Source organism: Colossoma macropomum, unplaced genomic scaffold (assembly GCF_904425465.1).
Source record: "Colossoma macropomum unplaced genomic scaffold, Colossoma_macropomum, whole genome shotgun sequence".
NCBI classification, from domain to species: domain Eukaryota; kingdom Metazoa; phylum Chordata; class Actinopteri; order Characiformes; family Serrasalmidae; genus Colossoma; species Colossoma macropomum.
In genome coordinates, this window is record NW_023494791.1 from 27,444,940 (window position 1) to 27,471,061 (window position 26,122).

A 26,122-nucleotide genomic window follows, 5' to 3' on the forward strand; every position below is an offset into this window, starting at 1 on the left:
TCAGTTTTTCATCTATCTGCTGATATTTTTTTTTCTACAAATCTAAAGTTCAGTCCTAGAAATTGGTTGTATTTTCCGTTTCACATGATCAAAGCAATTCCAATTACAAATTTAGACTCGTCTGTGCATGTGGCCTTACGCTACATCTCAGATGTCCAGGTTTAGTGTAAGCTCATTTTTTTCCCTTTTTGTGCCAATAACAGCTTCTTGACAACTATATATTCATTCAGACCCATAGCATTGAGATGTTTTGTGATGGAGAATATACAGTTTCTGCTTTTTTTCTGATAAGAAAAATTAATAACTTAATGGCCATTTGGACCGGAAACTAAATAATTGAAAGGCTGATCTTTTACTTCTGCACATTATGTTTCAATTTACTGCATTTTGTGCACCCAGAATACAGCCATGTTAATAATGTTAACTTCTGTTACTGTGTCTATTAAATCTTAATGTTATAGCATCAAACTAATCTATATTTCTGTATTTACTTTCCATTCAATGTACCTTCATGTACTTCTACTTGAAAGCAAAACAGACATACTTTTGTCTGGATTCTAATATGGAAGTTAACAGGTTTCTTAAGGCTTTAAAACACTTTTGGAAAAATTACAAAAAAAAAGAAAGACACAATCCCATTTCACCTCTTGCCCCCACCACTTTGCTCTTACCCCTCTGTTTTGCACATTCACACTTTTTGTGACTGGGTGCTCCAATTTTTGTTGAGCAAGAGGGGTAGGGTGAAATGTTAGGGCTATGTGGCCTTCCAAACATAGCTTTTTCAGAGACACGCTCCAAACGGAGTGTAAGTATTTTCTCCATAAAAAATTACCATTACATTAAACTTGGGTGCGTGGGTTTCCTCGGGTACTCTGGTTTCCTCCCACAGTCCAAAGATATGCAGTCAGGCCAATTGGAAATGCTAAATTGCCCCTAGGTGTGAATGTGTGTGTGATTGTATATGTATGTCTGTCTGTCTGCCCTGCAACGGACTGGTGACCTGTCCAGGGTGTATCCTGCCTTTCACCCAATGACAGCTGGGATAGGCTCCAGCACCCCACAGGATAAGCAGTTTAGATTATGTATGTATGTATGTATTACATTAAACTAAGATAATATAATGGTTAATGTTGTTTCAATGTATTATGATCCATAAGCATGGCATAACAAGCATAAAAAGATGAATTGTCTACAGAACACCGCTAGCTGTCTGTTAATGAAGTAATGTTCTTTTTTATTTGAGGATTGTCCTATTTTGTAGAGAAAGATTTCAACCACTACCCCTTGTAACTCAGTTCTAAGGCACAAGGTGACACTCAAAAACAAGGGGTAGGGGTAAAAATAAGAAATGAGATTGGGCCTAAGTGGCAACTATCGGTCAGTAAGTTTTACCTACCTACCACACACAATTTGTGTAACTACATTCCCCATGAGTTCAAAAACCTTCCGGGGGTTAACCTCATGGTTTGTGGTATTGTGTCCCAGTTGGCCATATCCTCCAGCCCCAAATGTGAATACCCCTCCTTCCTAAAGCAATGAATAGCCAAAACAATATGGATAAGAGGTCTGTAATAACTTCAAGTGGAAAGTTAATCAAATGTATAATTTCAAAAAATTTCAGCACTTCTGAGGCATAGGGCCCTTCACACATTCCTACATGCTCAAAAAATACAGCAAGACACCTGATGTTATGTTTTAAGTTACCCTGGGTAATAATTGCTAAGTATGTAAATATTTACAATAACTTCCACTTCTGAATGGTGTAAATGTAATCAAGTCATCTTAAGAGTTTTAAATGCTGTTCTCGTAAGGGTATTTCATTTAAGGAGTCAAATTGTTTTAAAAAGCCAAAAAAGTAAAACAACTAGTTATAGGTACCAGTGTCAGGCACAATTCAGTGTTAATGACTGATTCTCATTATTGGCCCAGAAATTCACTGATGCATTCCTAATATAAATGCACTTTGACTATGACTAAGAAATGTCTGCATCTTTATGATCTGTATACTTGATATGCCGAAATTGGTCACATATATTAACATTTTTTTTTGATTTTCTGAGTGAAAGTGAAAATAAATTAAGGCATCCTCTACAAGAAATAAACCCACATGGCATTTTTCTACAAAGTTAAATAAAACAATATAAAAAAAAAAAGTAAACAATATAAAATGTAATGTAACTTTGGTATACCCAACATTTTTGGTGGGTTTCAATGTGGAGGCAGTTGTCTAAATAGGCTGCATTTTAAGGCAGCATTTGCACACTCCCAAGACAAAGGCTGTCCCAGTTGTCTTCTAAGGAGCCTTATTTTGACCAAATCTGAGCAGCATTGCTCGTATCTTTCTCAACTTAAGGCAATCCCACAATACTGTTCACCTGTTAACTGGCCAAGAGTTCCATCACTTCAGTTTAATAAACATGGCGGACGAAGCGGACATTTTTTTGCTTACCAAGGAGTCTACAAATGTAAGTTATTTCTTGACTTCTGTCTTTGTGTTTGTAGATCTCTAGAAATTGTTCCTGTGGGGAAATTGACAGTTCGCTTGTCTAATGCGACCTGACAGGCTGAGTTTGTAACCCATTAGGTGAAGCTAACGTTAGTTAGTTTAGCTAATGGGCTAGCTGCATAAACACACTGGCTCTTCAAAACGAGAGAGTCCAGTTTAAAATATTGGCTGTTCACTGCTTAGTAGCACTTTTTGTATATAAATAATTATCAGTGTGATTCTATACTCAGGGATGTTTTCTGTCCTTAGGAACTAACGTTACAGAAGAGAGGTGCTGGCTGAGGGGCTGAGGAAGAGGAGCGGTTATGGGGAGAAAACTACACTGAACGGCTAAAAGCAGCTCACTTGTCGAGCAAATATGTGGGGGAAACACTCCCTGAACGATGAAAAATACTGTAACTTACTGGACGATGTAGAAGTTCAGAAATAAAATATGTTTTTAAAAATAAATACACAAATGCCTATTTTGCCTGCTCTGCTTGTGCTGTAATGTTGTGCTTATCACGGTCACAAGTGGCAAGGAAAAACTCCTTAAGAGCAAGAGGAAGAAACCTTGAGGAGAACCAAGGCTCAAAAGGGGAACCCATCCTCCTCTGGTCGACACCGGATAGCAAACAGCATTAGTATAAAATATTAGAATACAAAACGGGGGAAAAACAGGTGGAGCAACGGTTAATTAGATAGTTTGGGTTTATGCAGCAGGAGCAGCAAATGTATGAATGTTTCATACATTGCATTGCGAACACTTACCGCGCAAACACTATCCTCTGATTGGATAGATGTATCGCGTTGGCTGGATTAATCTGCATCCCCCAGATTCTACGCGCCGGACCCGTCATGCACTGCGCGGCCACGTCTGGCGGAACCGACGCTTTCCATTTAAAATGAACGGGATACGTTGCGGTGCGTCGACACGCTGGAGCAGTGTAAATGCAGCCTCAGTTCTTCTGTACAAACTCACTATGCGTTATTATGTTGCTGTGGTGGTTAAAACACGCAGGACTGATGATAGAGGGTAAATTGGAGAGGGTTCTACTGTTATTCCAGCAGCCTCAACAGCTAAACGTGGACAGTAGAGGAGAATGAGCTACTTTACCTCTTCTCTTGAAATGGAAATGTTTCTGTAGCCATTTTTACGTGCGACTCAACTGCTCGTCTGCTGCACGCTGGCAGTGTGAGACTGCTTGGTCAGGCTTGGCTGTCGTTCTAGCGCCCCTTGCTGTAACACTCAAATTGCAGCTTGCGCTTGCGTCGCAACACATTTTTCAACGTAACTACGCGCGAAACCCCGTCTGCGAAGCTCGAAGCTTCTGCATTTGCGTCCTTGCGTGAAGTATGTTTCGGGCCTTATTCACTGAGGTTAGTGTAAGCTAACCAGCGACTGCGAGTAAACAGATAAAACGTGTACACCGCAGTGAAACTTATGACGTATGATGTTTTTGAAGCATTGTCCCAAATGCGATGCCTGGTAAGGTTCCTTTCTGATTAAAATGCTGCCCAACAAGAAAGGTTCCTATAAAAGCAGTGATTAGTTAGGCAGCTGCCTCCAGGATGGAACGCAGTCATTTTTTATTTGTTACATTTTTCTTACTTTTACAATATGTTAAATTAAGAAAAAAAACACTAAGTATACATTAAAATGTGAAGAAGTGTGTTTTCTGTAGATAATGTGTTAACTGATTTTCACTTAGAAAATCAACAAAGCATGTAATTTGACCAGGGCTCCTAAACTTTTACATACAACTATAGGGGCATCTCAGGGATCATAACGAGTCACGCTTGAACTGACAGACTTTAAAGGCCATATCAGGTACCAATCTAGTAAAATTGAAAATAATAGCAAAAAAAAAATGGGTGATATTCGAACATTGATACAATCATAGCCGTAATGGCACATCTTGCTTTGTTCTACTTACTGAATTATGTTGCACATAACAAAAGTTTATGTCAGACTCACTCTAACTAAGGCTACAGTACCCTCTTTCATGATATAGGACCTTTAAGAAGTGAATGTCAAATGCAGGTTTGACAAAGAATTTCAAAACTAAGGTAACTGAGATAATCATATTAATTAGCTGACTCAATGGCAGTATAAAATCAATCATTTTTGATAAATCTGATATTGGTATGATATTTATTTCTATTTATACCTCTTGGTGTTGCTTTAGTCTGTCAGCATCCTCATTCTACTGACCAACATCCATCCAACCAGGTAAGTCTTAATTAAAATTTACTTCATACTCATACATAATCATGGTGTTATCTATCTACAAACACAAATTTTGTGTTAATAATGTTATGTTAATAATGACTGATGAAGTTTTTAATAGGCATTTGGAGTTTCATCACTATTTTCAAATAACATTTACTGATTTATTCAAACATTAGTATTGATGTTTACCTTTGTTAGTGCTGCAGTGTGATCCTCCCCACAACATATGTAAACAACCCTTTGAGACCTGAGTGTCTTCAGCAAGGAAGGAAAACATCGATCTACACAAGAACATGCACTAAATTTTCAGAGCTGCCAAGATTACTGATCATTATAATTTCATTAAATCAACTGCCTATCTAACTTACCTTTGTTATCATTTAAGCCCAGCTGGCCAAACTTGTTTCGCCCCCAACCGAAAACGGCTCCTGACAGAGTGAGCCCGAAACTGTGGGCACCACCTGCAGAGATTTGGGCAAATGGGATGCCCAGTAAAGACTGGATGACTTGTGGGGTCGAGACACCAGGTCCCTCTAATCCCAGTCCTAGCTGCCCATATTTATTTTGTCCCCAGGAAAAGATCTGTCCTCCTGGTCAGGGAAAAAAACATTATGATGAGGCTATACATCAGTAGTTGAAAGAGTAACAGTCTTAAATGTCCATTTAGAGGATGCTAAAACCCTAAAAACAGTAACTGAGCATACTTACTTTTAGAAAGAGCAAGAGAATGCAGATATCCACAGGTGACCTGAACAATATGGACCTCAGACAGACTCTTGATGTTTCTGGGATAATTCATTTATATTAGCATTTTAAAACAGTGATTTGGCAAAACAATATCATTTGCACAAGTTTCTTTTTATACTAAATGAAGTCAACCAGGAGAGACATGCTCAGTACCCAGATTTGGCTCCTTTTTAGCACTGGAGCTTGGTAGGTAACAAGTACACTTCTAATAAGTCCAAAGTGGTTAATAACATTGATGTACAATTCTAGGAAAAACTTTTAATTGGTTCAAAACGTTTACATTATGTAGAAGTTTTTTAAACTTCAAAAACCTTTTTCACACTTTTAGTAAAATGATTCTTTAAAGAACCATGCATTGAAAGATGCTTTAGGGAACCAAAAGTGATTCTTCTATTATACGGCTCTCAAGTACCCATTTCGGAACCTTTTAGTTTTAAGAGTGTAATAGAAGTCTATCACTCAAAATCTTTTCTATAAATATGTACCCAAATTTTCATATACTCTGTTTGAACAGCATTGTTGCAACTGCCAGCCTCAGGGTGTAATTTTGTCCTGAAACTTTGGGTTGTTTCCTGTGAAACAATTTGCTACTCCTAATTTTGCAATCAGAATCAATAAACCTCCCACAATAAAGTGCTAATTTGAAGAGCTGGAATGTAACAAGACCATTCTTAAACAGTATTGGACATTACCACTAATTTACTTCTGACGCTGGATCATGTGAACTATGTTTTTTGGTCATAATTCATTAACTAGAGGAAGAGAGGCGTTCAACAAAGTCCACTGAAATCTTTGGGTGTGAAGTGGTAACTTTTCAGTTGACACAAAGGTCAACACCATGATTTTCTCAAATCTACTACTGTACCAACTTTGGCTACATCTTTGCTGTGATTTTTGTTTACTATCATTTTATGCACACTAGCAGCCTTGTATGCAATCAAAATCTTGCATGATTCTGAAATACACTACAGATATAAATTCATATATTTACATTTATATGTTTTTCCCTTTTTACATTTTGATTAGTAAATGCTAGTTTACATTAATAACTGATAAACCATGGAATAAGCAAAACCGTTTGCAGAATTTGTGACAAGTGAAGTTGACAGTTTCAGGTCAGTGTTTTCTTGGAAGTAGCTTCACCTGGGCACACGAATGCATTCTTCTATGTTACCAAGGCCAAGCTGTCCATCAGATGCCTGACCCCATGCAAACACCTGTCCTTTGTCATTTAGGGCAAGAGTATGGGCCTCACCGCAAGACACCGCTACAATGTTCTGAGCATCAAGTGCTACAACTTGCTCTGTAAAAGACAGGTTCAAGACATACAAATGATTTTTACATTAGTATTTAATAAAACCATGACAATGCATTATTATAGATACAGTTGTGTACAAAAGTTTGAGTAGCCCTGGTCAAATGACATGTTTTGTTGATTTTCTGTGAAAAAGTGAAAATAGTAAAAAATAGGTATGCATCCTCTATAGAGAACATGCTACACACTAGAGGTCTGCGTGGGACTTTTTTCAGACCCACTCCCATCCACTCCTGCAAGATTTCATCCCACTCCCGCCCGCTCTAGCAGACAATCTAAATAATTTGTCTCACGCCCACCCATGCAGTTCCGTCAAGGCAAACTAACATCCAATATTTGATATAGTCTATTAATAAATATATTATCCTCTGCTGAAATGACATGGTAGTCATGGTCATCAGGCTTACTGTGAGTAACTTCACCATACGCCTTTTATTCCCAGTAAACACAAAGCACAAATTAAACCACAGAATGGTTATTTTTGGTGTTTTGCTTGGCTCAGCTGCCGTTGCCGTCAGACTGAAGTCTCCACCATCTCTTTAAGCTACGAGAATTTGCGTGTTGTTCACGTGACTGGTTGTTTAGCAACTGTTTAGAATGACTTCATTAATTTTAACTGTTTTACTGTTATCATTTTATATTGTTTGTATATATGATTCAGTGATTGTTCTACTTTATTTAGGCTATTCATTAATTTATGCACACCAGCATCTCCATCCGCTGGTGCATGATGACAATCAAAACTCAGAATACAATACATTCACTACACTCTGGTTACCTTTTATCTCATATTTCAAATGATATATTATGCTTAATATGACCAGGGACAAGCAACATGGAAAAAAGGTCAATTTTGATTTCAGGTTGACATGTCTTATCATCAAGTTTAAACTTATCAATCAAAGTTTAGCGCTATTAAACAGACTGGAATTGTCTTGGTCTTGATCTACTTTCAAGCATAACTTTGACAACTCAAACACATTTTACAGTCAACTGAGAGTTTTGTATCTTTTACATTTTAGGCACTAATGTTCTACTCAAATGTTAAGTTGACTGATGAGCTTATTTGCATGAAGTTAAAAGATTTGATACCACATGCATGAATTTGTTTTTCGTTATACTAACTTATAAGTACATGAATAGAATGTTTTTGCTCTACCTGGTTTCTTGCGTGCCTTCTCATGGCCCAGCTGTCCCAGATCATTGCAGCCACATGTATACACTGTACCATCTCCAAGCAGAAAGACTGTGTGTCTCCTCCCACATCCCACATCACGCAACACCTTCCCATTAAAGAATTCACATCTTCGTGGTTCTACAACAATCTCTTCATCAATCCCGCCCAATCCAAGCTGGCCGTAGGAGGCATTTCCCCAACACAGCATGACTACTACCTCCTCTGGCAGTAGACTCCACTTGCTGTCTTCACTCTCAGCAGGTTCAAAACGCTCTAGCAACAACACAAACACATATTAACTACAGCAACATGCACAAAAAACACAAAAACAATTTTCACATTAAAAAGCTGCACAGCTTTACATTCAAAAACATTTTAAGACTAGCTAAAATGGTTTCCTTTGTCCAAGATCACCATTTCTCACATTGTGAAATGACTTCATAGACCATCTGAAAAAAGTGCTTTGAGTAATTAAGATAACAGCACATAAACAGAAAATTCTAAGTAATGAATAATACATGAAACAATTTGTTAATTTTTCGACATGTAAAGCTATGATGATTAGGCATGCTGCTGACTTCAGAGCTTTTCTTCAGAGTAAAAAGAAAGCAAGTTTCTTTTAAAAAAAAATTCAATTTCTGTGTAATGCAGTCATCGAGAAGTAAATAAAGTCATTAACAGGGGTCTGATGCGAAATGGTGCATCGTTGAAAAACCATCTTGGATTTCTTTACAATGGATGGGATACAAACCAAGGGTTGTGATGTCTGCACAAATACAGCCATTTAATTGACTATCCAAAACCACCAGTGAACCTACACATGTCTTCTGAATATTTAACATGTAATGCTGATGATGGTAAAATTTTAAAAAATTAAAATGTTTTCTTTGGGTACTACTTTGCCTTACAATGACCTGCATGTACCTCTCAGGATTTCATTAAAAAAATGTTTTACGCTAAAGCCTTCTTAAAACTATAATAAAACAATGTCTCAGGCATCAGGCAGCATATTCATAACCAATTCATGCAATAATTTTCTGTGAGGTAGCTTTTGCAGCCAGTATACTAGATTGCTAAAATGCCTGTCAGTATTTCTACTGCCCCTTTAGGTACACACGAAATTTAATACAATTCTGGCTCAGTACATGTCTATTGAGCAGAGCATTTCACATCAAACCACTCTCAATGACATTGTTTACAACTTAACAATTTCATTATGCAGAAATTTTCAAGAATAGCTAGATTTCCTCTTTAATAATGAGATTACAGACTTCAAAACAAAACAAACAAAACAAAAAAGGAATAATCCAAAGCACAGAATATACACAGACTCTGCCTAAATGCTAACAGATTGCTCTTGCCATCTTAGTAGTACTGTAACACTGGGGCTGTAATTAAAGACTTTCAAAATCACAATTTGAAAAAAAAAAACAAAAAAACACTTGAAATATATCTACCCTTCAATTTTTAAGATCATATAAAAAAATAAATAAAACAAGATATAGTTGAGGATGGTAATTTCGGAAGCTCCTGCATTATTTATGGACTATCATTCAAAAGTGTTTACATCTCATTCATCTCTTATAGAGCCTCTGACCTTTTACAAGCCAAAGCATGTTTATGGTTATCCATAAATTCATAATGTACCAACTAAATGCACCAAACTGGAATTACAGCATCATCTACTGGACAAATAAACAAATGACTGCCTCTATTCACAATAAAATGTACTTCAGGCCCATGTCTTGATAATTAGCTGAAGGTTTATCAGAAACCAGAAGAATTTTCAAACAAAAAAAATTAATTACTAATATATAATATAACACACATAAAGCAGAAACAGTTTAGCTCTTGAACTGACATCTTTGGGCAATACAAAGAACTGCAAGAACTAAATCAAAACCACAGAGCACTACATTTAGAAGTCTTAAATGTTTTATTTGCTTTTAACATTGAATACAACTAGTTAACCTTTAGTGGTCATTTAAAAGATATTAAAAACAGCAGAAAATGGACAAATCTACATAGATCCCTGCAGATAAAGCACTTAGTTAGCAACTAGTATTATATTGTTACAAGTCTCAGATGTGAACAATTAAGTACAAAGTAGTCACACGCAACATCTGCAAGTCTGACTTAGCTCTCCACAGAAGCACAACTTAACTTCTGACCACCAGAAAAAAATAAAAAACATGCTCGTGTGACTGTGGATTCTGAAGTAGCAAAACCATCAGTTAAGCCGATTAATTGATAATTAAAATATTTATTATATTCATATATTAATCCTGACAGAGACTGAACTTGTTTCCTCTTAGAATATGACATATGGGTAGCTACCAGCATGTGAGGAAAATTTCACCAAAAAGTGTTAGGAATTAAAAATTGCTGGCCCCTTCATTTACAACACACTTACAACAGAAGGCATTTAGTGGTGGCCTAAGGCAAATAATTGGTATTATCAAATATCAAAATAATTTAAACATGTACCAATATTAGGCAAATTATTATTACATTTCATTTTTCTTCATGAGTGGAACTTACTGCATGGATTTTTCCCTGCAGTTGCAGACTCAAACTAAGGAATTTATACAAAATGAGCCACCATGTGACCCCTGCACGTCATGTCACTGAGGCTGTATCATTCCATGACTCCCTGCATGCTTTCTCCTGTCTCTTCTCACTATTAGACCAACCATACTGCCCTTTGACATCAATTCATACTGTCAAAGCATCGAGACTATCTTCATCCTCTACAGGCTGTTGTCATTGACTCCTTGTCCAACCACACCTGAGCATCTCAGTGGATTGCCAAGGACTGCAGTTCTCCCCTCACCCTGAACTAGCTCGGTGTTGGGGAAAGAGCTGTGCTGCACACAGTGTCCTGCCATACTGGACCCTTAGGATGGCCACAACTTATGCCCTTCGTGTAATGGGTTAGACCACCTCTGTGAAGTGCTGGTTAACGGCCACTGGTCAGGAACCTCACAGGACACGCTGAGCCCAGGCCACTGAAGACTTCACCAAAACATGGAAAGCATGATCTAGGGTAAATACAGGCAAGTGCACATGGACCTGTTCGCTTCGTCAGACACGACTCACTGTCGGCCGTGGTTCTCAGAATGGGACCATGACGGTCCACTGGGACAAGACGCCCTGGTCGAAGGAGCTTCTGTATGTATTTCCCCCACTACCTTTGATTTTAGCTCTCCTAGACAGAGTTCAGAGAGAAGAACATTGGGTCCTCTTGGTAGACTGATGAATACTTTGCTCTAAATGAAGCTACCCCCACAGGCTACAATTATACAATTATTTAAGCAGCGGGGGTGGAGGCATAGCATGCTAAAAGCTTAGGCATGAACCAGAAGGCAACAAATTCTCTTCTTTTGAAATTCTTTTTCTTAACATAAGTGATTGAGGAACAAATAATAATTCATTTTCACTAACTACAAACAAGGTATAATCACGCTTATATTAAAACTGAACGAAGATAAATTTCCCTTGAAAAACTGAAGGCCTATTACACTCCTTTGTAGCAGTTAAGAGCTTTTAGCACACATTTATGCCAACAGACTCAAGAAAAGGATAAGCAAAAAAACTGAAGAAAAACACTTCATTTTTATCAAAGGGATACATATTTGGTTCAAGTTTTAGTAAGGTTATTCAAATATTTTATAATGATATTAACAGTTGTGCATCTCTCAGTCATGGTTTTTCTAAGAGATTCTTAATTAAATGGGGTATATGACAAGGATGCCCAATCAGCCCTCTATTATTCATCTTAGTTGCAGAATAGATGGCAATTTTCTTTAAAAACTCACCTGACATTCAAGGTATTGAAATACTGGGGAAGAAATTTATAATTAGTCAACTTGCTGACAATACAGTACTGTTTTTTTAAAAAAAAACAGTAACACAGTTTCAACAGCCATTGATAAGATTGGTCTTTTCTCAAAAGCATCCAGTCTGACCCTAAACCTTAGAAAATGCGAATTCCCACAGTAACCTTGGGGCAGTAAACGATGTTATGGAATATCGTGATAATTTCAACCAGTGATGATAGAAAGTAAATTACCATTTTATTTTTTATCATGTACCCTTGCCATGTGATTTGCCGTTCTTTGTATTTAATGATTGACTTTGTACAAGCATTCTAATCTATGGTAGGTTAAAATTTTAGACCTAAGCTATAACAGCAAAGATGGCATTTAAGTATAGACCACGCAAACATAACTAATTAACTACAAATACACGTTTTAAAACCCCACTTGAAAAGATCAGAATGTAGTGTTTCAGTCTGGCAAAGAATGCTGGGTATATGCAAATGAAACACTCCGCTACATATGACCTTCTCCCTTGACGGTGAAAAATGGATGAGCTTGTACAGAAGAAGGGTGTTACCGCGCCCGTTTGGCAATATTTTGGTTTCCAAATGAACATGGAGAACCGTTAGATGTTAAGTGTTACATGCCGTCTATGCAGAAAACTGATCGTCATCAAAGGCGGCAATACAGACCTTGAATCCACAGTACGAGCTGCCAAGCCGTAAGTACTTCAGCAAGACAGCGGCGCCTGAGATGTGTAATAATGTTAATTGTGTATGAAACAAACTAGGTTGTTAAAGACTATAATCATAATAATATTAATAATTATTTGTAGCACGCCATGCGCTAACCCGGGCTCAAGGAGGACGCTGGAGGCAGGAAAAACTTTTGCAGCAGCCATTCCTTTAATATTTGCTTCAAACTCACACAAAATAAACTCAACAAAACCAACCAGCTCTTCAGCCAGTCTCTGTTGCTGCTGCTCGTCCCCCTCTCTCTGTTCCCTCTCTGCTCTTTTTAAAAGCACCCGAGCCGAGAGGCAACGAGAGCTCGCTGCTCCGCCTCCTCGTCAACGCCCCCAGCTTGCCCCCAGCTCCCGAGAGTCGAACAGGGGCGGGGCCCGGGCGGCGGAGCTCGGGACTCGCTCCTTGCCCTGGTGCCCCTCGCCACGGCACCGTCGTCCTCCTCCTCCCGCCGTTACTCGCGTCCCTCGGCGAAGCTCGGGCTTTGCGCTCTGCAGCACGGGGAGCGGGCGCATGCCACATTATTATTATTATGTCTTCTAACATAACTGTTTTTTCATAACATAACATAACTGCAAATTAAGATTCACTGCTATAATTCTCATTTGTTGTTCCACTGAGATGCAGCAGTTCACTTACATAGGCTGCAATAAAATGATCACATGACTAAAAGGTCCACTCACTTGAGTTTTCTTCGTAAATTAATTTTTAACACGATAATATCGTTTATCGTGATAATTCTGGAGACGATAATCATTTGTCTAAATTTACATTACCACCCAAGCCTAGTTCACAGTAACAATCTAAGTAGTATAGCCAATATCCCAGTCAAAATGAGGTTAAATGCCTTGATTAGCAATAACAAAAATTTGCATTATATCAAGGATCAGGGATCAGGGGGTTTAACACCCATGGAGTTTAAATCTGTAATTGCGGCTTTTAGAGTCAAATGGCTAAAAGAATGCATTTCCCAACCTTAATCTATGTGGTACCACAACCCAAAGTATTTAGTAAGGTTGAGGGATTGAGTTTTTGCTTAAATGCAATTTTGAGGTATCTAAAATTCCTGTAAAGCTGTCAGACTTCTACAAACAAGCTTTACATCATGGTAAAATGATATTTACCCATAATTTTTCACCACACAACTCTTCACAGTGAAACAACAGGGTTATTACTGTTAATTGAAAATCCATTTTTCAATTATAAATCATAAACAAATGTTACTGCATTGTCATACCACTCAGCTTGATGGATGCTGAGTGGTATGACAATGCAGTAACATTTGTTTATGATTTATTAAATTCAGATGGTCACCTATTATTCTTTGAAGATTTTATCAGAAAGTATTAAATTATTATTTCAAGAAAGGATATGACAAATTAGGCAAAGCAATTCCTATCCCATTACTTGGAATGATACACAGCAGTAAGTGTTTTGCTGCGACTATATATGGCTAAGATAAATGTGATAATAGAATAGTGTGTTTGGTTTTCAAGGAGAAAATTTTGGGGAACTTTAATTCATGCTTTGTAAAGGAATAATAGAGCAGATTCTTGGAAGCGAAAGTCCTATTCCTTTTATATATCATGTCCTCTTGCTCCTTAAGTTAAAGAAAAACATTTTAAAATTGTATCAGCAATTTGCCCTGTTAGTGATTTTTTTACATAAAAGATTTAAATTTGAAGTGGATCCTTGCATCTTTGTTTTATAGAGCCTGAAACTATTAACCATCTATTTTTTAAATGCTCATATATTCACTTGTTTTGGTCTGATATTCTTACTTGGTTGTCATTAAAAAAAATGGAGAACATTGCTCCATTTCCTTACAATGATATAATGTACTTTGAGGACAACTTGGATACTAACATTTCAGATAATGTGAATCTTGTGATTATTTTAAGTAAATGTTACATACCTACTTATAAGTGGAATGACTGTACTCCCTCCTTCCTGTATTCTTACATACGTTTGCCAGCTATTTTAAGTCACTGCAGAATATGGGAACATTGAAAGATCAAATCGTATACAGTCTTATACAATCTTCTACATCTTATACAGTATACATCTCTATGTCTATCCTTGCTTTTTTTAACTTCTCTTACTTTGCTCTCTTGTGCTCTCTGTATTTTTTACTTGACTGTTTTCTTTTTAAACCTCCTTACTGTTGTTTTTAGTGGGTTATATTGATACCTCCTTGCTTGCATTGTGTTGTTACCATCATTTCCACCATTGCTATTTGAACTTTGTGTACCTATTCCCTGTCTTGTTTTGTATATTTTCCTTGTGCTTAATAAAAAAGGCTATGTGTATAACTGTAGCCTGTGGGGGTGGCTTCATTTAGAGCAAAGTATTCATCAGGTCTAATTAGGGGTGGGAATCTCTAGGCACCTCACGATTCGATTTGATTACGATTCAGAGGGCTGCGATGCGATTTTTTTTTTATATACCTGATTTCTATTTTCTTACTGTCTGAGGACTTGTGATGGGGAGGGGGTGCGTGAAAGCCCTGTTTTGCAACGACTGAGAACTCGCTTGCAGACTGCAGGTCACATAGCAAGGAGGTTTCGCCTAGCTAGTAGCGAACGAAAAAGGAAAAGAGAAAGACAGATGAACATTTGGAGATGAATGGACTTATTCGCATTTATAAGCAGCGCAGTTGGTTTCCTGGTACGTTAAATCTGCAACGAGAGACTGTCAAACACTAAAATGTTGTGAAGATGAAGCTTCTCTTTCTAATTTTCCCGTTCCACCTTGAATGGTGCTGCATTTACATTTGGCGCCTCAGTCAGAATTTAAGGTGGAACGGGAAAGTTCAGCAAGAAGCTGGCGAGTGAGAAGCGACTTCAGCCTCGTAAAACAGTCGAGCGCTGAGAGACATTTTACAAGAAACTGCTCTAGTTTTGAGGAAAAGTTTTCTGGGGGAGTTGGAAGAAAAGCGGCTATGGCTAAAGCTTAAAGCAGAGCAGAGTAAGTCTGCGTTTTCGTTTATATTTTTTAGCCTAAACTAGGACATTATCACATACTGGACATTAAATGTAGTGGCTCCCAAGGTGGTTTTTGTTGAAAGGACAAAATGGCTCTTCTTATCATTTGGGTCGTGACTCCTGACCTAACCTGGCTTTTAATGCAGAGGGTGCCGGTCGGATTTCTCACTCATCCAGATGTGTTTGTTATGTGCGCGTCACGGAGTATCCGGGCGCTGCACTTACCCACGTCCAAGTTCCGCCCTTTGCGTTCCATCAACATTACTATATAAATTAAATATTTAGAAAATCGATTTTTGACATTTGCGAATCGATTCAGAATCGTTCACATCCGCATCGCGATGCATCTAAGAATCAATTTTTTTCCGCCCCCCAGGTCTAATCCATGTTTCTGTGAGGCACAGAGCAATAAAATCAGCCTTAGATGTGAGAGATCTTGGGTGTGTCTCAAAACCTAGTGAGCTCTCTCCATACAGCATTTTATGTCACAATATGCATGCTCCCAACAAGAAAGATGAATTCTTAGATATCTCAAATATGCTGCCTACTGAGATATCTTATATTGGCTGAATATCAAAAGAGCATCAGATGTTTCCACAGCCGCTAAGGCAATCACATGATGCAACGCGGCACAACTTTTGCTTGAACATGGCGGACAGAGGGGTACAGCTAGCAGCCCAGCAAGCAGCAAAGTCATCTTCAAATGTAAGTTGTTCTGATTTTCTGTGGTACTTTGTTTTCTTGTCACAAAAGTGCACAAATAGCCAACACTTTGCAGTTTAGGTCTGTCAGTGACCATTTTACAGTTTTTGGAACACCAATCTATTAGCATGCATGCTAGCGGATTTTGAAGCCTCAGGCTATTAACTGAAAAAATAGCTGGCTAACAAACGTATTGGCTCATAACCAAGTAGCTTAACTAGTGACAGGTTTTGTCAAACATTAACTAATGATGAGGTAGCGCTATCTAATTGTTGTTCCGTTTGTGTGTCTCTTGAATTTTTTGGTAGAATAATGAGGGTTATATGTTAGCCATACTTGGCAGATATGATTGGACACCAATGAGTTAATAATGCATACTCAGTTATAGTATAAAACATAGCATTACCTAATCAAAAGTAAGTTGAAGTTGAAATTTGCTTGTGTGGTTAAGCACTTTCCTAATCTGTTTAAAATTTTTGCTGAACAATGTTGGATCTTATAAACACATTACCTATTTTCTAACAAAGTTAAAAGCCCTAATTTGATTTAGTTTGGTAGGACTATCCTTTGGAATTGAGGCTACAGGAAAAGGTGGCACAACCTAAAAAAGAAATGCAAGGCAAGTTCTAACACAGAGCTGAAGATTAATAGTAGATTAGTACATTAATTGAAGGACTAAGGATTTATCTATTTTAAACATTCTATTTTAACCATAATTAAAATACTGGGAAATGCTTAAGAATAACTGAGCTAGGCAAAAAAAAAAGGCAAACTGAAGTTAGGTTACAGATTTGCATTATTTTAGGAGCTGAAGTCTGGGGCTGACAACCACCACCAAGGATCATGCTGCCTGCTGGTAAAGAGTACTGTGCGAAGGACCCTTGCTTCATGCACTGATCCAGGAAACCCTACAAAATCATTCAAAAACTTGTCTGATGATCACCTACAGCCTGCAGCTGCACAGATGGCTAGAGCTTCCAGTTTCTGTAACACTGTGCATCAGGTTTTCCTGGAGCTTTAATTCAAACATGGCAGTCATTTATAGTGCCAACTACACATCGGAAACCTGCATGATTCTCCAGCCTCACAAAATCTTGAGAAATGCTTTGTAATTCTTCATTTTTTGAATGCTGGGAAAATCTGCCTCATTTCATTGGCCACCCCATGAATTACATAATGCAGAGTTGGGCATTGAAAATGCACAAGACACAACATGGTAAACACAGCGAACAGCCACTTCATCAAGTACACCTTCCTTTTGTCTACACTCTTTGTCCGTTTTATGGTTCTACAATTACAGACAGTAGTCTGTCTGTTTCTCTGCATACTTTGTTAGCTCCCTTTTACCTTGTTCTTCAATGATCAGGACCCTCACAGGACCACCACAGAACAGGAATTATTTGGGCAGTGAATTATTCTCAGCACTGCAGTGAGACTGATGTGGTGGTGGCATCTTTGTCTGATCCACTTGTGCCAGCGCAACACACACTAACACGCCACCACCACATAAGTGTCACTGCACCACCCAAATAATATTTGCTCTGTGGTGGTCCTGTGGGATTCCTGACCATTTAAGAACAGGGTAAAAGAGGGATAACAAAGTATGGAAACAGATGGGCTACAGTCTGTAATTGTAGAACTACAAAGTGCTCCTATATGACAAGTGGAGCTGATAAAATGGACAATGAGTGTAGATACAAGGAGCTGCGTTTACTGAAGTGGCTGGCCTATGTATATGTATGTGAGAATTTATGCAAATTCATTGTAAATTACTATATTACTTAAATGATTAATAACTAGTACTATTGTAAATAGCTGTATGAATAGTTTGATCGCTACTGAATGACTGTATTTAACTATACGTTTATTTACAAAGTTGTATAGTTGTGTATATCAATGTTCTGTTTGGTTAATGCAAGTTATCCGCAGTTGTGTATAGTGTATGTAGATTTCGATTTGATGTATGTATTAATATGTATGTCCTATTGAAATATTCAAAACAAAACAGTATCTGTTATTATTTATCTAACTGGCAGCTTGGTGACTGATGAACTTCGTTTGATGTAGAGAAAGTGTTTACTGTTGTTTTTCCCCCTCAGAGTGCTTAGAGGAAAGTTTACCTTTGTAAATTTTAACTGTTCAAGAGCATCAAGTAGCCAAAATTTAAGAATTCAAGCCCATTCAAAACCACCAGAGCAGAATCCATGGTGGTAAAATGCTGAGGCGATTCTGACAGCTGAGGTAAGTAAACACCGGTCGTGTGCAGCAGGCGGGAACAAGTGGTGACGTCACTGCTGCTTAACTACAACGTCTCATTTATATAACTTTTAAGGTTAGACGGCGGTTTGAATGCTGCATACCTAGACTGCTGCCTATATAGACAGTGGCTACTAAGAGAGTTCACTAGGTATTGGGAAACAACCCTTATGTTAAGCAGTCCTAGTTTCAGACCAAAGATGCTGTCACTGGAAACTGGTTCAACTGGTCTAATATTGACAAGATTGTTCAAGGATTTCTGACACTTCATTTTATTCAGGGAACAGACACAGTCTCAATTGGGAGGAACCTATGTGGCATCTGAAGTTAGCAAGCAGGCAGTCGGTTTAGCCTGTCTGTCTGCAGCCTCGCCTGGCCCTGGTTTGTCAGCGACTGACCGTCCTACACTGATGGCTATCTGGGACACTACGAGCCCTCAAAAGTAGACCAATTATTTACTAAGCCCACATTGTTTTCTGAGCACCACTTGGACAACCAGTAGTTTAGCGATCTAAACCTGCTATAGAGTTCAGCGTCACGTCGAATGGTGATGGGGTGAGAGCATATTATGGCATCAGACATTGTCTGGGCTAATTTGCACACCTCTTTAATGTTATCTTTAGTTATTGCTGACTGCCATAGATGAACATCATTAGTACCTACATGAATGACTATCCTCGAATATCTACAGCTATCTAGCAGCTTCAGGTTCCCTCTAATGTCCGGAGCCCTAGCTCCCAGTATACAGCTAACTGCTACTGGCGACCCTAAAGCACAAGATATTTACATGTGCCGTAAAACAGAATTACCTATAACCAGTACTCTTTTAACTGGCCTCTCAGAGGGTGTTTCACTGAGTGGGTCAAAACTTTTGGACACGTGAATGGGAGAGGAGTGGTGCTCACATAGGTAGCTTAAGTACTGTGCAAACACGCTGAGAAACTGAGCTACAGCGTCTCTGTACAGCCTACTCTACAAGGCCAAAAATTTACATAATGTTTATACCTCGCAATTCTGTTCAGTCAAACAGAGTTAAGTCATCATATACAAACCATTGGTCCTGCCAGTGTCGACTATTTTCGCCTCTGTTTTGCTAGCCTACATGTCTGCTCTATCCATATTTGGGAAGTGGTGGTGACTGTGTTGGCCAAAAACACACAGCGTATGCCTGGCAGGAATATGCCAAGGCGGAATGTTTAAAGTCCCCAGTGACTTTGTGTTCAACTGCCTTAGTGTCAGTAAAACTTTTTGAGCCGACTCTCATGCACTGACAGCATGAGCCATTTGCTCATTAGCGTGACAGAGTACACTTGACCTATGTCGCATGGCATCAGCTGATAATAGATGTTAGTATTGGCGAAATTTTATGTGGTTGAGTAGGAGTACATGAGCACGGTATCAGGCTGATATCTTTTACCAGAATTGGTATCAAAGCATTGGCTCAGGAAACCGTCGATAAACACAACGTTCGTCACTGCATGCCCATATGCAAGCTTAGACTGTACTGTGCACAGAGGAAGTCAAATGTCAACAACATCAAAAAAAGCTAACTGCTCTGGGCTTGAGCTCATCTGAAATGGATTGTTGCCAGGTGAAAACATCTATTGTGGTCTGACAAATCAACCTTTCAGACTTTTTAAGAAAATACTGGATTGTCTTTGGGCCAAACTGGACTGTCACCAGCCCAAAATTCAAAAGCCAGGGTTCACCGTGGTATGGAGCAAGATATGCTGATGACATCTTTTTCAGGAACATTAATGCTTATTTCAACATGACAATGCCAACCCACATTCTGCACATGTTGCAACAGTGTGTCAATGTAATCAGAGAGTGTGAGTGCTGCAATGGCCTGCCTGCAGTCCAGACCTGTCTTGCATTGAAAAAATTGTGGCACATTATGAAGCGCAAAATACATCAATTAAGGTGCTGTATGGTTTTTGAAGGCTTGTTTTATGAAAGAAAGGCTAAATCAACCTGCTTTCAAAACTGGATCATCAATCCAAAATAATGATTACGTGATGTTAAAGCAAAGGTGATGTAACACAGTGGTAAACATGCTCCTATCACGCTCATGAGGGGCATATATATGTGTGTGTGTGTGTGTGTGTGTATATATATGTATATAAAAAAGTTTATAAGGTACCCCATGAATTATCAAGTTTATGTACTGTTTTCAACTTAATACAAGTTAAGCAGAATTTAATTATCACTACGGTCTGTTTTTACTAGCACATACTGTTCCAACTTTAGGTTTGTACTTATCTAGTGTCTCTGAATGAGAAGACTGATCTAAATTTTGGTTAACAGTTGTGTAAAAAGCATAGACTAATCCCAGATCAGCATTCTTGTTCTGAGATGTTTGATAAATAAGGGACCTGAGTCTGTATTCACAAAGCAACTCAGGAGTAGTAGTTCTGATCTTGGAACAGTTTTGTGACCATAAGAGGAATCTGAACTAATAACAACCCTCTTACTCAGATCAGACTTTTTACTGTGCTACACTTTGTGGATACCATCACTGGATTTCTGTGAAGTTGCTTTAAAACAACTTGTGAATTTCTGTAAATTTATAAAAAAAAAATTACAGTGAAATGATTATTTAAATGTGTGCTGTGGGCTTCTTGACCAATAGTAGATGTTCCAGGTGAATGCTGAGTGAGAGCTTGAATCACGTTCTGTACTATCTGTTCCTAGTACTAATGGTAACATGAAGCGAAAGGTGAAAGAGGATACAGCCCCCCTACTGAAATGTACTACACATTCTTTACACATTCTTTTATCCATCTTTGTAGTTACATGGACTGTAGCTATTTGGTGAATTTGTTGACTGGAAGGTAGCCACACAACGAAAACACTGCGGAGAATACAGTTCTAGAATTCTCCAGTCTGTAGAAAGGAAGCAAACACTGCTCACACATGACTCAATAGCTTTGCACGTCAAAGAATCCTAGGCCACAAGTCGCTAAAAGAGTTTCCGTCAGAATGTACTATTGCTTGTCAAGAGTGCAGAGCCCGAGCCTGCCTGGAAAGCAACACTGAGGGGCATTAACTACTAACGTAATATTCACACTGTTAGAGATAACGTTAGCAAGCTAGGTAAAGAACGAGAACGGCTGACCATTCCCAAAGCCACCGCCCCATGAAAATCAGCATACACTTTCAGGATAGCCGTGCTCTTACAATAATTAGCTAGGAGGGTCCTCCGAAAAACAGTAAAGAGTGGTTCTCTAAGTAACAGCAAGGCAATAGTTAGGAAGCCAGGTAGCCAACCTCGTGTTGACAACTCTCTGTTGTACAGAGTACGTTTGCTAAATATTAATCTGATAATGATATTTCTTCAAAATGCTTGTCTGTTCAGACTGACTGCCAGTACGTATTTATGCTTGCTTGTGTTGACTTAAAGAACGGATTTCATTTAACTTACCTGTTGACAGTCAGTGGCGGCCGAGATATTTGTGTGCCCGTCCACAAACTTAAATTTCAAGACAAAACCATCAGCGGCCTGGACTTATCCTGACAACGTGCATAAGGCGCGTCTGCACTGTCAACAAATGCTCAAAAGAATGTCAGCGAGCGATCGATGACGTCACTAATTCCAAAACAGAGAGCATGCGAACGTGCCACAACATTCCGTAACATTCTAGAGGCTTCTTCTCCCGGACGTGACGTGGGGACAGCTGGAGAACCACAATAAAAGCTCTGTCCATTTCTAGCAAACAAAAAGTCACTTGCTGTTTGAAGATGTGAGGAATGAGCATGAACTTTTAGAGGAAGGTGTTAGCGTTGATGACACAAAAATATAGCAATAAATCAGTGAGGAACATATTTCATTCAAGAAAATGTGTTACCAGTTTTTATCCTTTAAAAAAAAAGAAGAAGAACTACAACAACAAAGAAGAAGAAGAAGGGCCATGCTTGTGAGAAAATGAAACGGGAAATAAAACAGAGCATTCTGGAAAGTTTATCTAGACTAAATTTGTGAACGTGGAATTTAAACTTTAAAAAAAGAACTGTCACTAATAAGGCGTTGATTTTAACTGATTTAAATTAACCAACAATAAACTGCCGAGTACACCCACGGTCGCAGGAGCTCAGAAATAAGGCTGTCGCAGTTAAAAAAATTACGAGGACAGGAAAGATCGAGCATGAGTGTTGAAAAGGTCAGCCCAGATCTGGGCTAATGGAAGGCTATATAACGTTTTATATGTGTTTGTTGACTTTTTTCTATTAGCATAAAAACTGCGCCGACACGCAACACGACTCCCGCCATGTGCGCTGTCCTGTGATCATGTTGGTTCATTGTTCTCATAATCATGTGGCGGCGGCGCTGCCTCCGGTTTTGGGGGAAATGAGCTTCAGAGGCGCGATAGAGCTGCGGCGGGGGTCTTTGTGTTCAGTTCGAGGGAATTCAGCATTTTTCAGGGGTCATAACGTGGGTGTGTTTAGTTTGTTGGGCTAACTGTCTATGATGAAGCGGAGGGAGCGGAGCCCTGTATGAGCCTTTTCTGCTGGTGTCAATATAGAGCATTTCTCGTAGCAGAATGACAGCCTCTCCTGGGAGGCTACAGTCTCACCAAGAGGCTACACTATTTGGTCATTATGACTGAAAGACAGAAATGTAATCTTGTGTCCAAATGCCTGGATAATGCGCGCGCACGCATAGGGTAGTTCGGCACAACACGGACCCAAAACGTCTTAAACTTGAGCGCGTCAGCAGATCTGGGGAGCACGAAGCCCCCGTCAAATGGTGGGAATTCAGTTTCTTCCCTATATAATTTCTTTCTTATATAGTTTGTACAGGTCAAATATACAAACGCTTATGCAAAAAGTACTATAGCCTGTCAATACACCAGATCCACAGGCCCGATTTCTGTGATTTCTGAGCTTCCATACCTGCGCTCTGCACGTTTATTTCCGCTTATGATGGGAAACTTTAAATTTGGATCATTAGAATACGACCTTTTATTTCATTGTTGTTTGTTTGTTATTTGATTTTATGATTAGTTTGTGAAATTGTAAAACGAAGCGATTTCGTGATTTTTCCACTGACAATAACAGAACCAGAAATGAAAATCGACCCATTTGCCGTTTTTCAATATATTTTTTTTAATTTTTAAAATGAAAATCAAATGAACCGTATGAAGGTACACGGACCGAGGTGTAACCCAGTGTCCTGGAAAAACTGCATGCCTCTAATTCAAAAATAATACTTAATCTAATACAAAACAGAAAACAATTAAACCACAAGAATGGCAGAGAAAATGTAAAATTTTTATTAAATAGAAGCATTAACCTGAGTTGGCCTGGGTTGCAACTAAAAACAGGAAAACAGAAAACAGGAAAAAACAGGAAAATCAAACCTTTTTATACTGCTGTGGAAGAATCTGTCTTAACATCACATGCAACTCTGACTACACTGAGTTCTATTATAACTGTAACAAGTTGTACCCTTTTCATATGCTTTGTTTATTCAGTTTGCCTTGGCTTTCTGTGACAAGCACCTTTGTTTTTCTGCCATGTCACACTTCATTAGCCATTTCAATTCTATTCAAAAATATACAGTTACATAAAAAAATAATCACTGGCCTTAAGCCTTTACATTTTATTATACCATTATCATCAAAACATGCTTTAATTGGCTATGCTCTTGATTACATCACATCAATTCACATATCCCACTTTTCCCTTTTCCCTTTCCCTTTTAATTGTGACTAAACAAGGAAGTGTTAAAATATATGCTTTGTAAATAAAGTTATGGTCAAAACTAGGTCTCTGTGTGAGTGTGTGTAGGCCAAGGCTCTTGGACAAGATGTCCTTATCATAGTTACAATTTATGTTCAACATGGGACTGAGCAGTGTTTCTCAGGCCTGGTTGAAACACAGTGATACAATTTGTAGTAGTCCAGGACAAAGCACAAGCACATACAGAGAGGCCTTGCACATACACACAGAGGTATGCATGCACAGAGAAAGAGAGAAACAACACAGCATATTGTTAACTATGGAATCAAATCAACCATTAATGTGGTTACAGCTAGAGTCTTTCTATGCATGTGCTTCTCAAGGCCACAACATTTGAATATGATTAGTTATGATTAAATAATTTATCACATTAGTAATCCTGAAAAATCTTTCACATTCTTAAAAAAATATTTCCCCCTGATCAGTCAGCAGTGGTGTGTTAATAAATCCCACCATACTAAAAAGGCAGTGCACACAATGGATTCTAACAAAGTCCTCTGCAAATGTGGCCGCTGCTGCTTGGTGTACACAACAACTGAAGACCTTACAAGACATTTTGTTATAAGTATTTTATTGTAAAGTTTTTTAATAGAATGAGATAGCATATTTTGCCAACACTTTTTTAGTCCAGTTATAGAACTGTGTAAGAGTGCTTTGTGTACATTCATGACAGTGAGCAATTTGCCAACCAGTTGCATTGCTTAGCAGCATTTTTTATGTAACATATTCTGCTTTTAAAGTAATTTTCTGTCTGCTAGACAAGTAGTAGCCGTTTAGCTTTATATCTCTTTTTCTTTTTTCTCCAAATATTTATTTTCATTTGCAGTAGCATAAGTGCGCAAAACACTGCAGCTAAAATAGTAGTAAACCCAAACATACAGTAACACAAAACACGTATGCCAGAGTGATTATAAAACAACAGATATACAACAAGAAAAAAGAACTATTTAAAAATACATACATGCATATGTACAAACATATAAGAAAAAGAAATAAAGACAAGTTAGCAAGGTCTTGACCATCATATGAAAATATTAATTTCCATACATCCAATGACAGTTTTGAAAACTAAAACACAAAAGGGTTAGTAAACTCACATTTATGTATGTGAAACTTAGCTAAAATAAGTTTTATCATATGTATCTGCTTTTCCATGTTTCTATTATATTTAAAGCAACCAAACAGAACATGGTCATGTAACACAATTATGCTAGAATTTATTTTCTCAATAATAAGCTTGATGACATCTTGCCCCAGCTTTGTGGTGTTCTGCCACTGGCTGTGCAGTTATCATTTTGTGGTTCTGCAAATAAGGCTCATGGGAAAGGCATACATATCCCCTATAGAAGGACTATGTGTGTGTTAATGTTGTTGTTCTTTAGTTTACGTATGTGTTATTGGAGTTACTTTATATCTGGGTACGTGGGTTGGTGAGTGTCCCCCCATGTGTTCCATGTAGATCTGTTCCATTTTGTACTTGTTCTCAATAAAGAGTTAAATGTTGAGAAAGAAAAAATTGTTTCACCGGACTGTTCTTTAAGCATCACCACACTGGAGTCAGAAGTGAGATACAAACCCCTACCTCCATGGGAGAGATCAAACGGGAAAGTGGAACCAAGAAAAGAGAAAGTGGCGGAGCAGCAGTAGCCATAGCAAAGAAAAAGGATAAAAGTTGATGATTTTGCGTGGACTACTGGTGGCTTAACGCTGTAACTAAGCCCAACTTGTATCTGTTCCCGTGCATTCATGATGCCTTGGACCAGGCTTCGCATGGTTCAGTTCGCTGGACTTGCAAAGTGGGTATTGGCAAGTGGCACTCACTCTTGATGCCAGAGAAAAGATGCCGTTCACGCTGGGCGCCAGGCTGAGGCATTTCATGGTAACAGCCTTCGGTGTCTGAAATGCACCAGCTATGTT

General features: G+C 38.5%; 1 protein-coding gene across 9 annotated transcripts in view; it reads right to left on the bottom strand.

Moving 5' to 3' along the window:
* herc4 (HECT and RLD domain containing E3 ubiquitin protein ligase 4) overlaps positions 1–22,123 on the bottom strand; it is a 72,010-nt gene extending 49,887 nt beyond the window's left edge. For all 9 annotated transcript variants that reach the window (XR_005007439.1, XR_005007440.1, XM_036574729.1 and 6 more), the window contains exons 1-7: positions 21,888–22,123; positions 7,940–8,230; positions 6,609–6,768; positions 5,427–5,503; positions 5,087–5,308; positions 4,908–4,999; positions 1,397–1,527 (exon numbers count right to left, since the gene is read on the bottom strand). Coding sequence is in view for 7 of the 9 variants with exons in the window: in XM_036574729.1 (XP_036430622.1) it covers positions 1,397–1,527; positions 4,908–4,999; positions 5,087–5,308; positions 5,427–5,503; positions 6,609–6,768; positions 7,940–8,165 (908 nt within the window). In the remaining 2 variants the exon portion in view is untranslated. The remainder of the gene's footprint in view (positions 1–1,396; positions 1,528–4,907; positions 5,000–5,086; positions 5,309–5,426; positions 5,504–6,608; positions 6,769–7,939; positions 8,231–21,887) is intronic.
* Between the last annotated feature and the right edge of the window lie 3,999 nt (positions 22,124–26,122).